The sequence below is a fragment of the Neodiprion fabricii genome, chromosome 2 (assembly GCF_021155785.1).
Source record: "Neodiprion fabricii isolate iyNeoFabr1 chromosome 2, iyNeoFabr1.1, whole genome shotgun sequence".
In the NCBI taxonomy this organism is placed as follows: domain Eukaryota; kingdom Metazoa; phylum Arthropoda; class Insecta; order Hymenoptera; family Diprionidae; genus Neodiprion; species Neodiprion fabricii.
Window position 1 is genome coordinate 27,527,136 of NC_060240.1, and position 12,773 is coordinate 27,539,908.

Below are 12,773 nucleotides of genomic sequence, written 5' to 3' on the forward strand. Positions count from 1 at the left end.
CAAGGTCTGAAAGTTCGCGGGAGATCGTAGTTATAAACCGAATACCAAATCCGACATAGTTTTTCGAAAATTTATACACCGATTGATTTTCTTCGCCAAATCTATCAAAAGTATTAATTTTTTGTAATACCAATCATATTCTTCAGCGTGGGTAATATTGAAACTAATAAACGTGACAGATGTCGCAAATTTTCGTAAAATTTATTACACCGTCATAGTTATTTATGATGAAATTGAAATTCCGATTTATCGTACGTTGTACGGGAATGGAAAGAGAACAAAAATACCGAGAATTAAAGACGACGCCGAGTGAGATTTGTTTTGAAAAATAAATAAATTTATGTGTACGCACAGTTGTGTACATACCTACGTACGTACGTGTGTATGTATAGATACCAAGGCAGAAATCATTCCTCGGCAATTTATTTTTCGTCCCCCTTGGATGTGTGACGGCGGGTATAGTCTTCCAGTACCGTATATACGACGAAGGATCCTTCTCTCGGTATCTGCCATCTAGATACAGCAACAAAACGGCCGTCTCTCCAATTCCCCGATCCACTTTTACACGCCCGAGAATATACGTGTATACTTGGGAAAGGGAATAAAAAAAGAGAAGAATACAAAAAAAGAGATTCGGTGCAGGAGTCTAAATCAGAAGTCGGAAGGAAAAGGGACGTTCAAAGTAGGACACTGGGAAAAAGAAAGGGGAAGAGAGATATATGTATGTATGTGCTGGCTCAAGGGAAACGTCCACAACTGAATAAAACACATGTAAAAGATGTCGCATATATCGACCCATTCGGAAATCTAATTTTCTTTTTCTTTTTCTTATCATTCTAATTTTTCTAACATGAAGAAAAAATCAGAATAAAAATAAACTACAAATGTCCTGGAAAGACGTCAGGAAATTCCCGTGTCGTATTAGATCGGATTTATATACCTATTTATGTACGGTATTGTTCACTAATGCACTCCCCTTCTGACTAACTTGTTTTAGGTACGAAACAAAACGCGAGTTCGATTCTATACGAGTTACGTGACAATGACCGGCTATGCATCTGACGTGAGAGAGTAGGATGCATCGTCACACAATTCGTATAGAATTTAACCCGCATTTTGATTGTTCGGGATCCCGAAAACAAGTTAGCCGGTAGGGAAATGCATTCATGAACATTACCGTTATAACATGAAATCGCATCGAAGGCTCGCGTGCTTGATTGTCTCGGGAGGGATAAAAACAGGGGGGCGGGGGATACGAGTGTGCTTGGCTGTAACGATAAATAAAACATCGCCCTGCGTCTACACGCCACCCTATCTTCTAAATTATGAATTAGCATCGTACCTCTACGATACACCCTCTACACGCATGTAATACTTATCCATGTTTCACCATCGCGTCGTCGTCGTTGCTGCTGCTGCTGCTGCTGCTGTTTTGACGCGCCTGTTGTCTTCATTTTTCGCGTATAAAGAGATATAAGAGTGCAGTATAAATGTCTCCGAGAGTAATCTTCAGAGTTTTTACGTTTATATTGAAGCATTTTATTGATTCGTCGAATAAAAATTTTCCAATGAAAAGAATAAAAAAAGAAAAAAACCCCGACTTCTTGGGGGTATAACGTTACAACTGTTCAGGAACTCGAGGTACAAGTTTAATCCCGAGATTTGGGAAACTCGATTAAATATCTCTTGAAGTTTGTTTTATAGATTGATGGAATTATTGAGTAATCTATCAAATTCATATCGTTTATCGTGGGGGTAAACTTGAGCGGATTTTATACGTGTACGGGTGAGATATATAAGTAGATATAGATTGCGCCGAAAGAAAATTAAATAGATTAAATATCTCTCTCTCTCTCTCTCTGTACATATATAGGTATGTACGTAAAGAGATCGTCGTACTCGTACGTACCTTCGAATCAAATTAACAAAGATAAACTTTTATTACACAATTCTCGTTATACCTATTCCACTTTACCTTTTTGCTAAACTTTTATCCTTGTCTACCCTTTTGTATAGTATGCATTGAAAGGTATAAAAGCTTTCGTAAGTTCGTTAAAATGGCTCGTTTCATTTGTAGTAAATTATTATTGTTATTATTATTATTATAACTAATATATCCGATGAAATGAAACGTAGGAGATTTCGGGAGAGCAAATTGGAACAAAGAATAAAATCGTTCTATAAGTTGTTCATTGATTATCCATACTGCGACGAATACCAAATCGAGTGATTGGTTATATTGAAAAGTTTAACCGTTCTACAGTAAGTTTTTATTATTTCGGCGCACATTGTTTCTTTCTTTTTCATTTCTTTTTACCCGTTCAAGATTATATTTTTCACTTTTATGAGCGTCCAAAACGTTTACCTTAGAAAAAACTTATGTAACGGGAAACGGAGTTACATTTTCTCTTTCGATGTCTGGAAAAATTGCCAGTGATATTTGACTTGCGATATTCACCTTGTAGTTTATTCAAGGGTATAAGGGTATAAATTTATATTTAGATATCGCGTTGCAGATTAGTTAGAAGATGTGAAAGTAATATTGACTCAGTTTCGACATATGTGTTGTTGAAAATACGATTATTAGCTACATGTAGAAGTCTAATATTGTATCGTTCATTACACACGGAAAACATTTAAGAAAAAGGAAACAGAAAAATGTTCTCTTGGTTGGAGTTAAATCGATTTCAAAATTTGGCGTACTTATTATACGATACCTTGCTATGGAAATGCGGATTTTTCCTACTTCTGAAAATTCGTCAAGTAAGAATAAAACCTCCGTGAGAATTTTGTTGGTCTGTTACGATTTACCGCCCGATTAAGCCGTTTCATATGATAATTTACGAGTGTGCAAAAAAGAAAAAGAAAACAAATTCACGCGTAAGAGCGCGTTTCAACATATAGAATTCGTATACTGTATCTCTTTCTCAAAGAGAGATATCATACGCACAGAAATAACATCTGTTGATTTCAGTGAAACGTGAAGCATCGAGGAAACGGGAGGGAAAAAAAGGATAAAAGCTCTGCACATGGTAGTTCAATTGAAATGGAAAGAATATTGAAAAACGATGGAAAAAATAGGTTGACTATACTCGACCTCTGCACCTCGACACACACTCACGCACTCGTGCAAATAATACATCACCATCCATTATAACCATACATAATCGATATTGATGCACGTACCGACTACCGACGGCGATGGTAGTGCTGCACCTATTTCATTCGCAATATCGGATATTGCAAAGAGCTCGGTTAACATTTTTAATCCAATAATGGAAGTTACGCTTACGTCAAGGCGCGGCGAAGCTTTTCCCGTACCAAATTCGTACTAACTTGATGTTAAACCAACCGAGCGAGCGAACGAGCTATACGCACAGCCATACTTGTACACAGAAACGGAAAGCCGTCCGAGCTGGGGAAAACTTTGCCAAAATGAAACTGATATACGTATATGTACGTAATATATACATATACGTATTACACACATTGAATAGCCCATTGACCATACGCGCAACGTGCAGTGTATACGGTAGAAATGCATTCCTGCATCCCGCGTATGAAGAGGAAGAGCAATGATACGTCCGGGCATCTATAGCTGTAATACTGTCATCTGTGGAGGATTTTCCTGGCTTATCCGCGTAAAGTATGGTTCTATTTTTCTAACTTTAATGGCAACATAAAGGTGGGGATTGCCTTGCCGCGAATAGCGAGTAATGTAGGCACGTGAATAAAGATATACAAATATACTGTACATTATGCGAAATGATGCGGACGAATGAATAAACTGAAGAGAGGAAAATCTCGTGTTAAAAACTGATAGTTTAAACTGTCGCAGATTTACAGAAAGAGGTTGTATCAGCCACTATACTGCAGGGCTTACATTAAACCGGCTTCGTGGCTCAGAACCTCTAGCCAGAGTTTGTCGATAGTTGAAGCCGCACCGCTGTGCATTTCCACCGAGTTATTTCACTTGGAAAATCGACTCGAATCGAGTACACCTTTTTCTCCGTCCAAAAGATAACTTGTGGATTTCTCTACTTTTTTACCTTCGAATTGATCTCGTGACTATATTATTATTATTACCATCATTCAAAAATTTATTCGTTGAGATTTGTTGGAAAATTCGAAATTTTGGAGTAATTGTTGTACTCATCGAATAAGAATCTTCAAGTCTGTTTTCATTATTCTAACTTAATAATTATCTCGTCGACGTAATTACCGAGATTATACTGGTGTGAGTAATTTAAGTAAATCAGTATTAACTATTATCAGTATGATTGAGACTTATTCTTTCTTGCCGGTTCGATCGAATTTATCTTGCGAACGGAAGAAAATAAGCGCAACGAAGATACGAAAGATGACTTGCTCGATATTTTCTTCACTAATTTCCGTCCTTTTCTCTCTTTCTTTACGAAGGTTCCTGTGGAGCGGAGAACTCTGCCCACCGATTTGCCGGGTCCGTCGAGGCGGAGACCCTTTGCAAAGTGGCATTCACCGTCCGCGGAACCGTCTTGTCCTTCCCCGAGTGCCGGAACGACGGTTTCCGGTATGCAGACGTCGTGCTCCCTCCCGGAAACTCCGGTTTTCGCCAGAGGCAGCGACATTCCTCGGACTCCGCAGCACGCCGGAAACCCTGGGCAACAAACGCGTCGTCAGCCCGGATGGTACGCCCCAACGACCGCGACTACTGGGTGAGATGCGGAAAAATTCGAAGATTTTGACTATATTTACGACGCAGAGGTGAGCTAAATTTCATTGGGGAATTCGATTCTAAGGTACAGGAGAAACAACGTTGGCCTCGAACAGGCCATAATCGGTACGGAGCTGCTGAGACTGGCCGGAGGACCGAACAGAGGTTGGTATCCTACGAGGAAGGGAAATCAGCCGCGACCCGCGTCCATCGAGCATCTCGAAAGGCTGAACAACCTCTACGACGCTCGTTTGCCGGGTGGTGGAGAACAGCAGAGGAAGCCTCTTACTCTGCCGACGAACATTACGCCAAATAAATACTTCGGCCAAAGTAAGCACAGCTCTGCCTCCAGCACCCGCGAAGCTTTACGGAGGGTCACTAGCTTGCTCATCAAGAAAGGTAAGCGCCGATATTTGTGCGCTCTTCAAAGTTATACGGAAAGAAACAAAGAAGATTTACGAACATCATATCGATTTCTTTTTATACTTGTATACGTTGCAAATATTCAACGGGAGTCGAAAAGTATAAAGTAATATTTGAACTTCGCGACTCGTGTCTACTATCTGATACTCAATATTATTTTAGACGTTACGACTTGTTCTCGCTTGTATCGCTTTATCCGGAAATTGTTCAAACATCGGAGAGCTATGCTTTTACATGGCGATCATTTTACACCCGCCACATTGAACCACAGTTTCTGAAATTTCCAACTTCTCGTCGGTGAGCATTTCAAAAATTCAATATCGCTGATATGTTTTCGTTGAAAAAAACTCACCGTGAGTTCGTGAACCTTTTCCTGTCTCAATAAAATCACAGGATTTGTTTAACTTCGAATTCCCTTAATTTACATGAAACTTTATTCAAGTTTACAGAATTACGTCTGATCTTTTTTGATCTACGAATCGCGTCGACGGTTGATTGAATTCTTCAGAATTTTACAAGTATTGATATTAAAACTTCAATTTTCGAGGATTTTACTACCAATCCTCAGAGATTTCTAGTATTGTTCTGGATTTATCAAGGCTTTCTCCTTGATTTAATATTTTAGTCAAATACCACTGTATTCCGACGAATTTTAAGACTACAGTTATTCCTAAACTATTGTAAATTCTCAGTCTGAATCAGCGTATCCATTTTCCGTCACAAGAAGAAAAAAGAAGCAAAAAATGAAAAAGAAAAAGAACTGAACAAAGAAAATCAGAAACTTTTTCTCGATATATGGGTTAGAATAAATTTTTGAACTCTTTCCCGATACAGGAAAAGCGAAGAAATTATTTACACGTCTACGCTATTATTGAGTGCCTCGTTCGTTCGTTCGTTTATTCGTTCGTTCAATTCTTGTATCACGACGTTGAGGAAATTCGTACAGGGTGAAATGTATCAGTTTTCCGCTAATCGATATTTCGCAATACTGAACCGTAAGCGAGATACTTGAATGTCATACAATCATTTCTTACGACACCAGAGTCAGTTCGGGACCTGAATTCATTTGGAAATTGTACAACGTTCACAAGCTCAGAAATACGAGTATGAAGAAAAAAACTTACCAACACTTCTTTTTTAATAGGTAATCATTGGGTATTTCGTATGGGATTCTTACTAACGAAACAAAAGTAATTCTGTAATATCTCGAAACATTAAAATTTTTTCAATCAGCGCTTTCCTCTTTACTTCATATTTTGCATATGAACATTCAATTCCGCGAAATACATTGACCCTGACGAAATTCCAGCCGTCACATATCGATTGCAACTATAAATTGTTTCTTTGCGTGTATGTGCGTGTGCTTTTTTTTCTCTTTCCGACCATTTTCAAATCGTAATGTAAATTCTTGACAATGAGTAAAAACAAATAAGTCTATCTCGCTATCTCCTATGTGACCTTTCGTGGCATAATCTTACTTTACGTATACGGATATGTAGGCATATGCATAGTATACATAACTGTACTAATTCTTCATTCATTTAACTATCAGTAAACAAATAAGAACTTTCGCCTCCCATGATAATGAGCTAACAACATCTATGACAGGCCTCTCCTCACTTTCAATTTGAAACAAGGTTTTGTATCAGTAATCGGACCAGTTACTCACAAATTTACTGCATGAAGCTTTAATACACCGATTATGAGTTCGGGACTACTTACGACGCTACAGCATTTCTACATTATTTTTTGCAACTTTCTATCCTATAAAATTTCTGGCACTTTCACCTCTACTAAGTTTTCTAGTTATCATGACCTCTGATTATTCAGTAAGTTTCCCCTCCTTTTTCTTTCTGTATTTACAATGAAAGGAAATTTCGCTCGGTCTCGGGACTTTGCATGCTAAAAGTAAAATTTTTGGAAAAAGTGAGTGAAGATTAATAACTTGATGGTTATTTTTCTTGAAAAGAGATTCACAGCGGAAGAAGGCCTTTCGAATTATATTTAAATCTTGTGAGGTAATGACGATAATAATTCCTTACTTGCCGCATGTGTTTTTTTCTTTTCAATTATCAACAATAGATGTATACAAGAATGATGTAACAATCTTTTTTATCGACAGTAGCTCGTAGAATGAACTCAATGCTCCGACTTATCACCGTACTACGAATCTACCTGAAACTACTCTGGGCTACAAGTTTTCAGTCGGTATTTCAACGATCTACCCACACGTCCTTCTTACCTTTTTCACTATTCATTAATCGTTGCTAATTAGATTTAGGTTATCACCCTTTACAACGCTTAACACGTCGCTTCGACTTTTGTCATCTAATCCCCCGCATGACGCATAATTCCTATACTAGGAATGTCTAACTTGTATGCAGTTATCGTGACGTCAGTGTGAAATTATCACCACCGTCGGGTGGCGACATCTAGACGATCGTTTGTTGAACTAACCTCCGCTGACCGTGAGCGACCTTGAAACAGCGACAGCGGACAAGGACTCTTTCGCAGTATGCTGCTGCCGAGGGTCTCTCGCCGTGCGATGGAATTAATTTTATCTCGAAGCAAACGAAAAGGAAGAAAACGCGAGAGAGTAGACGAGAAAAATAAGTACTTGACGCGTCGTCGTAGAGAAGTAAAAAAAAATAAATAAATAAAAACGGATAAAAAACAGAAAAGGAGAGAAAAACGCGTGGTCCCGTGGAACGGGTGGAAGTTAACACATCCTGACGAGAGCCTGCCGCGGTAGAAAAATGCTCGGAATGTTTTTTATCGTTGTACGTTTAAAAGTATCTACAACGGTTTTATGGTTCCTGAGGTATCCATTGAACACAAGCCATACGCTGTGTAAATAACTGTCCTTTTCTCGTCGACGAGAATTGGTATTGGTATGGTATATTGTATTTTAATGGTACCTCCGTTACTCTTGCATGCCAAGGTACTTACTCCCCGTGTGTATGCGTATTATACTTTGCGCAAGTACCGACTTGACGACGACTTCGGCGAATAGCGGCACTCAAGTTGAAATACCGGTATATTTGTTGGTCGTCGGATGGAAAAAAAAAAGCTACGAAGTAGAAGCACAAAAAAAGAAAAAGTAGAAAAAACAACACCACACGAACCTGTGTTTTGAAACGACTTTAGAAATATTGACAACATCTTACGTTAGATTGTGTGTATGAATATACCTATGTCGTATGTACTCATGTGCAAATCAAGGTTTTTGAACCTAGTTCGAAGCAATACGCATCGTGCTTTTTTATCTTTGTATTTGATTTGTTATTTCCATTATTTTTTCCCCCAATATAACTGTGGCTACGTGTATAATCACGAGAAAAAAAAAGTAAAGTTTGACAACAATTTATAGAAATGTATATTGTGGGTTTTTCTGCTTCCATTTTGATTTGAAGATTTTTTGAATTCGTTAGATTCTTGGCTCGTTTGATCGACAAACCTAACGAATCGTATACGAATGTGTAACGTAAGGGGTATTTTTGTTCGTGAACAAAAATCGCCGAAAGACGAGTCCCTACGGATTAGTAGCAATAAAATTTACGTCGCGAAGAATAGACGGAGGATTCTCTGTGTCTCTTTTGTACTATCGATATGTAGATTTATACCGTTCGCCGCTGCACTATGTATCGTATCGTATTGTCTTATGATATACATAATTGTTCGTACGAACAATATTTTTCAACCACACAATGCGCTTGTCTTATCAACGCTTTATTTATAGAATGTCAGAACGATATCTAATACTCGCTCTCGAAACTTGCCATCTTGCGGTCACCTACGGACACATCATAATTTTAGTTTTTCTTTTTTTTCTCTTTCTTTTTCTAATCTTCGATTTGTTCATTTATTTCTTTTTAATTCGCGGCAATCGATCAACACCTCCGGACAATGGATTAACTGATGTGAAACGATATTTTTTATTTTTTATTTTCGTAAGGCACGTCATTGATTTCTTCGAATTTCAATCATTTTTGTTACTTGAGTATTGTTAGAAGCATTGTACATACTTGTAACTTGACTGTAATTAGTTTGCAGACAAATCAAATATATCATTAAATATAATAGATGTATAATATATCTATATTGTTATTTTCCTTGTGTAGAAAATACAAAAAAGAGATTCGGGCTCTCTATAAAGCTTATTCTATATACCGTGTCATTTCCCTATCAACAGTCATTTTAATTTTCTCTGAAAACCATTCTCGGTCAACTATTAGCGCCGATTAAAGACGACGTTATAACGAACTTCGGAGCGTTAACGTCCCAATTAATATTCGATATTCTTCCCTTCCCTAACGCATTTATTCATTTATCATCTACATGTATTCGTCCATGTCTTTTTGCCCTTCGGACATCCGTTTTACGACAACAGGTGACGGCTTGGCGTAGTTCACGATGCTCCGGGCGTCGCGACGCCTTCGGCGCGGCGTCTCCAACGTCACGGGCTAGGTTCTCCCGCGTTGTACGTGATATCGATTCTCGGAACTCGCGTGTACGTACATGCACGCACACGCATGCGTCCACGCGTTTTACCCGCAATCGACACACGCGGACGTTTCCTGCATGCATTAATATGTCTCCTTGTTCGCGCCGTACGACGCTTACATGCAGCAGACGTTAAAACGACGAAATGCAGGCGACAAGGCTGTCCGTGCCGTCCGTACTGACCGATTCTCGCTTTTGCGCGTTCATTCGGAGACTCGATTTCAAACTCACAATCTTTCTCGAGGATTCCAACTCTCGACGAATACTCGGTGCTCGTATGTCTACGGATACGCAGGGATTTTCCAAGCGAAATGTACGTTATATGCCGGAGGTTTCTTGGAGAGAGGCAAGGATAAGCCTGGATATCGTTCTTTTCAAGTATCCGTCCTGCTACTGCGCACTTTGTACCCTACCGAAAACCGATTGAATACGGCACGTGAATGTAGAAAGTACGCGTCATACAGAGTCCGGAATACGAAGGCTTTTACAAATACTGAGCTACAAGCTGGTTTGAAGATTATCAACAATTTTGTCTTTATCGTGAAAATGATATGACATTTTTCACGAAATCGAAATCATCAATTAACCAACGCGACACTTTGATTTTTACATATTGCCGAACGCTTTAATGCATCGATGTTTTTTTTTCAACATGGAAAATTTCCTTCGAAGGCTTTGTTCGATATGAAATTTTTTCACCTCGACGAGGGTGATCGAAGAATTGTACACTTTTTCACCAATCATAAGAATCTTTTTTCAACAGTGTGCACGAGACGAAAATCGAATCTCGCGTCAGTGTCAACGGGGGTATACGTACATCTAACGGAGAATTAATTTCAATGAAATTCAAATTTACATAAGGGCGTGGGAAATGATTGAAATGATTTTTACAAATCGTTTTGCACTTTGTTCGCGCGTATAACGCGTGCCTGCAGACGCATGATGCACGTGTTTATCATACGTATAACGTTAACCTCCTCGTCTCGATGCGAATAACATCAATTGCAAATAGTTTGTTCTTGTCGGCGGCGAGAGGTGAACGTTTACATATGACGCGATATATGTGCCGCAGCCGTTCACTCCTCGATAAGGCTGACCAGTGCCCGCTGGTTATAAGAACCTCGTATACGTGTTGTACACGACCAGGAGATGCAATCGTCGTTTACCACCAGTTTACGTCTCCGCGATTCTCACACTCTCGTACTTGCGTCTGTAAGTTTACAGTTATACGCAGTCTGGACCGATCAGACGACGTTAAATTATCACGCGTAAATGGGAATGTACTATCGGTCCTGAACCATGTGCGGCTTCTGCTGGAAAATTATTATTTTCTGAAACACCGTACTCTTCGGAGTAAATGACGAGAACCAAACTTCCTGAAATCGTACAGATTTATTCACAGTTTGGACAACTCTGTGTAATAGAGATAAGGATTTTTGTAGAATTCATTAGCGTCCCGAAACCATGTCCAGGAATCGTCGAGAACAAACAATAATGTTTCGAAATGATTCGACTCGTGACTAACGTTTAATCAGTTAGCTGTTAAACACTGACGATTATCTGACAACTTATCTCTTACCGTATTTTTTTTTTAACGAGTTTCCGTTATTCTACGGACAGCGGTTAGAGTTTTGAACGATATATAGTGTATGAAGCAAGGGGGCGTTTCCGACCTGCGGCGATGACTTGGAAAATTGAAAAACATTCAAATATGTACGGACGGTACACTGACGGAAATTTTTAGTTCCGGTTACCGCTCAGTCCTTGACTATTTTTATTTCTTACCACAATTGAAAAATATTGTTCTAAGTACAAAATGAAAATTAGTTTCGTAGCTGTTACCGGAAAGTCTAGTATCCGTTACTATTCTTTCTTATTACGATCACTGTTGCTATATTTTCTTGCAACCGTTGCGAAAATTTTATGCTTTTGCAATAATAAATTGACGTTAGAGCCTTGTTTAACTAAAAAATTAGAGTAAACCACAAAAACTGATTTTGCGTTGCAATAACCAAATAAGGATCGACGATAGCGCAAAATGGTTAGGCGTACCTCGTTTTTCGTAATTCCATCAATACTCAAACAGTTTTTTTTATCGTTAACCTGTCTTACTGAATTTTTCTAGTTAGTATATAGCAAATGAAATTTTTCTCAGTGCAGTTGTGACGAAGAGTTAGTGAAAAGTAAAAATCTGAGAAAATCATTTACTACTGATACTTTCACATGAGAAATTTGCGTGTCTTCGCTCGATTAAAATCTACCAAAATGGGCGGATTTTTGTTAAACGCACATGTTCGTGTATCAGCGACATTATAATGGTAATTACGGGGTTTCGAGTTCCGTTGAATCCGCGCGCAGTGCACACTCTTGGAGATTTTTAATTCCTCCAACTCTCTATCTTGAAATCGATCGATTTATCATCGCTTCAAAGGATCTGCTTACTTTGGCACATAACACATACTTATAAGCATAACGTGTTCACCGACCTTGTCCTTCTTTCGAACCGTGAACCAGTGACGCTGATACTTACTGTTCCACTTTGAACACGTACATAAATACACATTATCGCACATCACCTGCCGCCGTTCCTATTTCACTCAGCTGAATGAATCAAATTCGGTCAATTCTTTCGACAAAATTCTTCGCTACGTTTTAAGGAGGTCGAGTTTTGCTCCGAGCACACTTTCTACAAGTGAAGCATTTTTGAATCTTTCTTTTCAACTGCACGCAATCTCGTATCAAAGTTAAATCGAGGAAGACAAAAAGAGAAATATATAATTTTCGACACGGGACAAAATTCTTCTATACTTGAATTTTATCGAAAATAATTTGACACGGGGTAATTAAGTGGAAGATAAAATCATGATTTCACGTTTCTTTCCTTCGGCATAACCCATCGAACGTATACATGTACGTGTGCGATACGCTATAACGATTTCGAGGAGTGAGAATTTCAAGATTTCCCTACTTTTTGATGGCACCCTTATTCTAAGGGCGAACCACACCCTCTGGTGGTTGAGCTGCCGGGTTAAATCTTATTGATTTGCGTCGAGGGCAACAGGAGCCCCAGCAGCCCTTGGGTGGCGTTAAGGTTTCGCCGAACCCTCGACGTAAATAAAACATGGGTATTTTTATTTCTCAAACGATCCGTAAG

The 12,773-nt window shown here is 38.9% G+C and overlaps 1 protein-coding gene across 11 annotated transcripts in view; it reads left to right on the forward strand.

Moving 5' to 3' along the window:
• The window catches only part of LOC124175206, a 179,675-nt gene that overhangs the window by 133,579 nt on the left and 33,323 nt on the right, over positions 1-12,773 (forward strand). For 5 of the 11 annotated variants that reach the window (XM_046555210.1, XM_046555211.1, XM_046555213.1 and 2 more), the window contains 2 exons: positions 4,420-4,694; positions 4,779-5,092. In XM_046555210.1, coding sequence (XP_046411166.1) covers positions 4,420-4,694; positions 4,779-5,092 — 589 coding nt within the window. Of the gene's footprint in view, positions 1-4,419; positions 4,695-4,778; positions 5,093-7,500; positions 9,111-12,773 lie in introns of those variants that run through there. The other 6 variants (XM_046555217.1, XM_046555218.1, XM_046555215.1 and 3 more) reach the window with 3 other exon arrangements.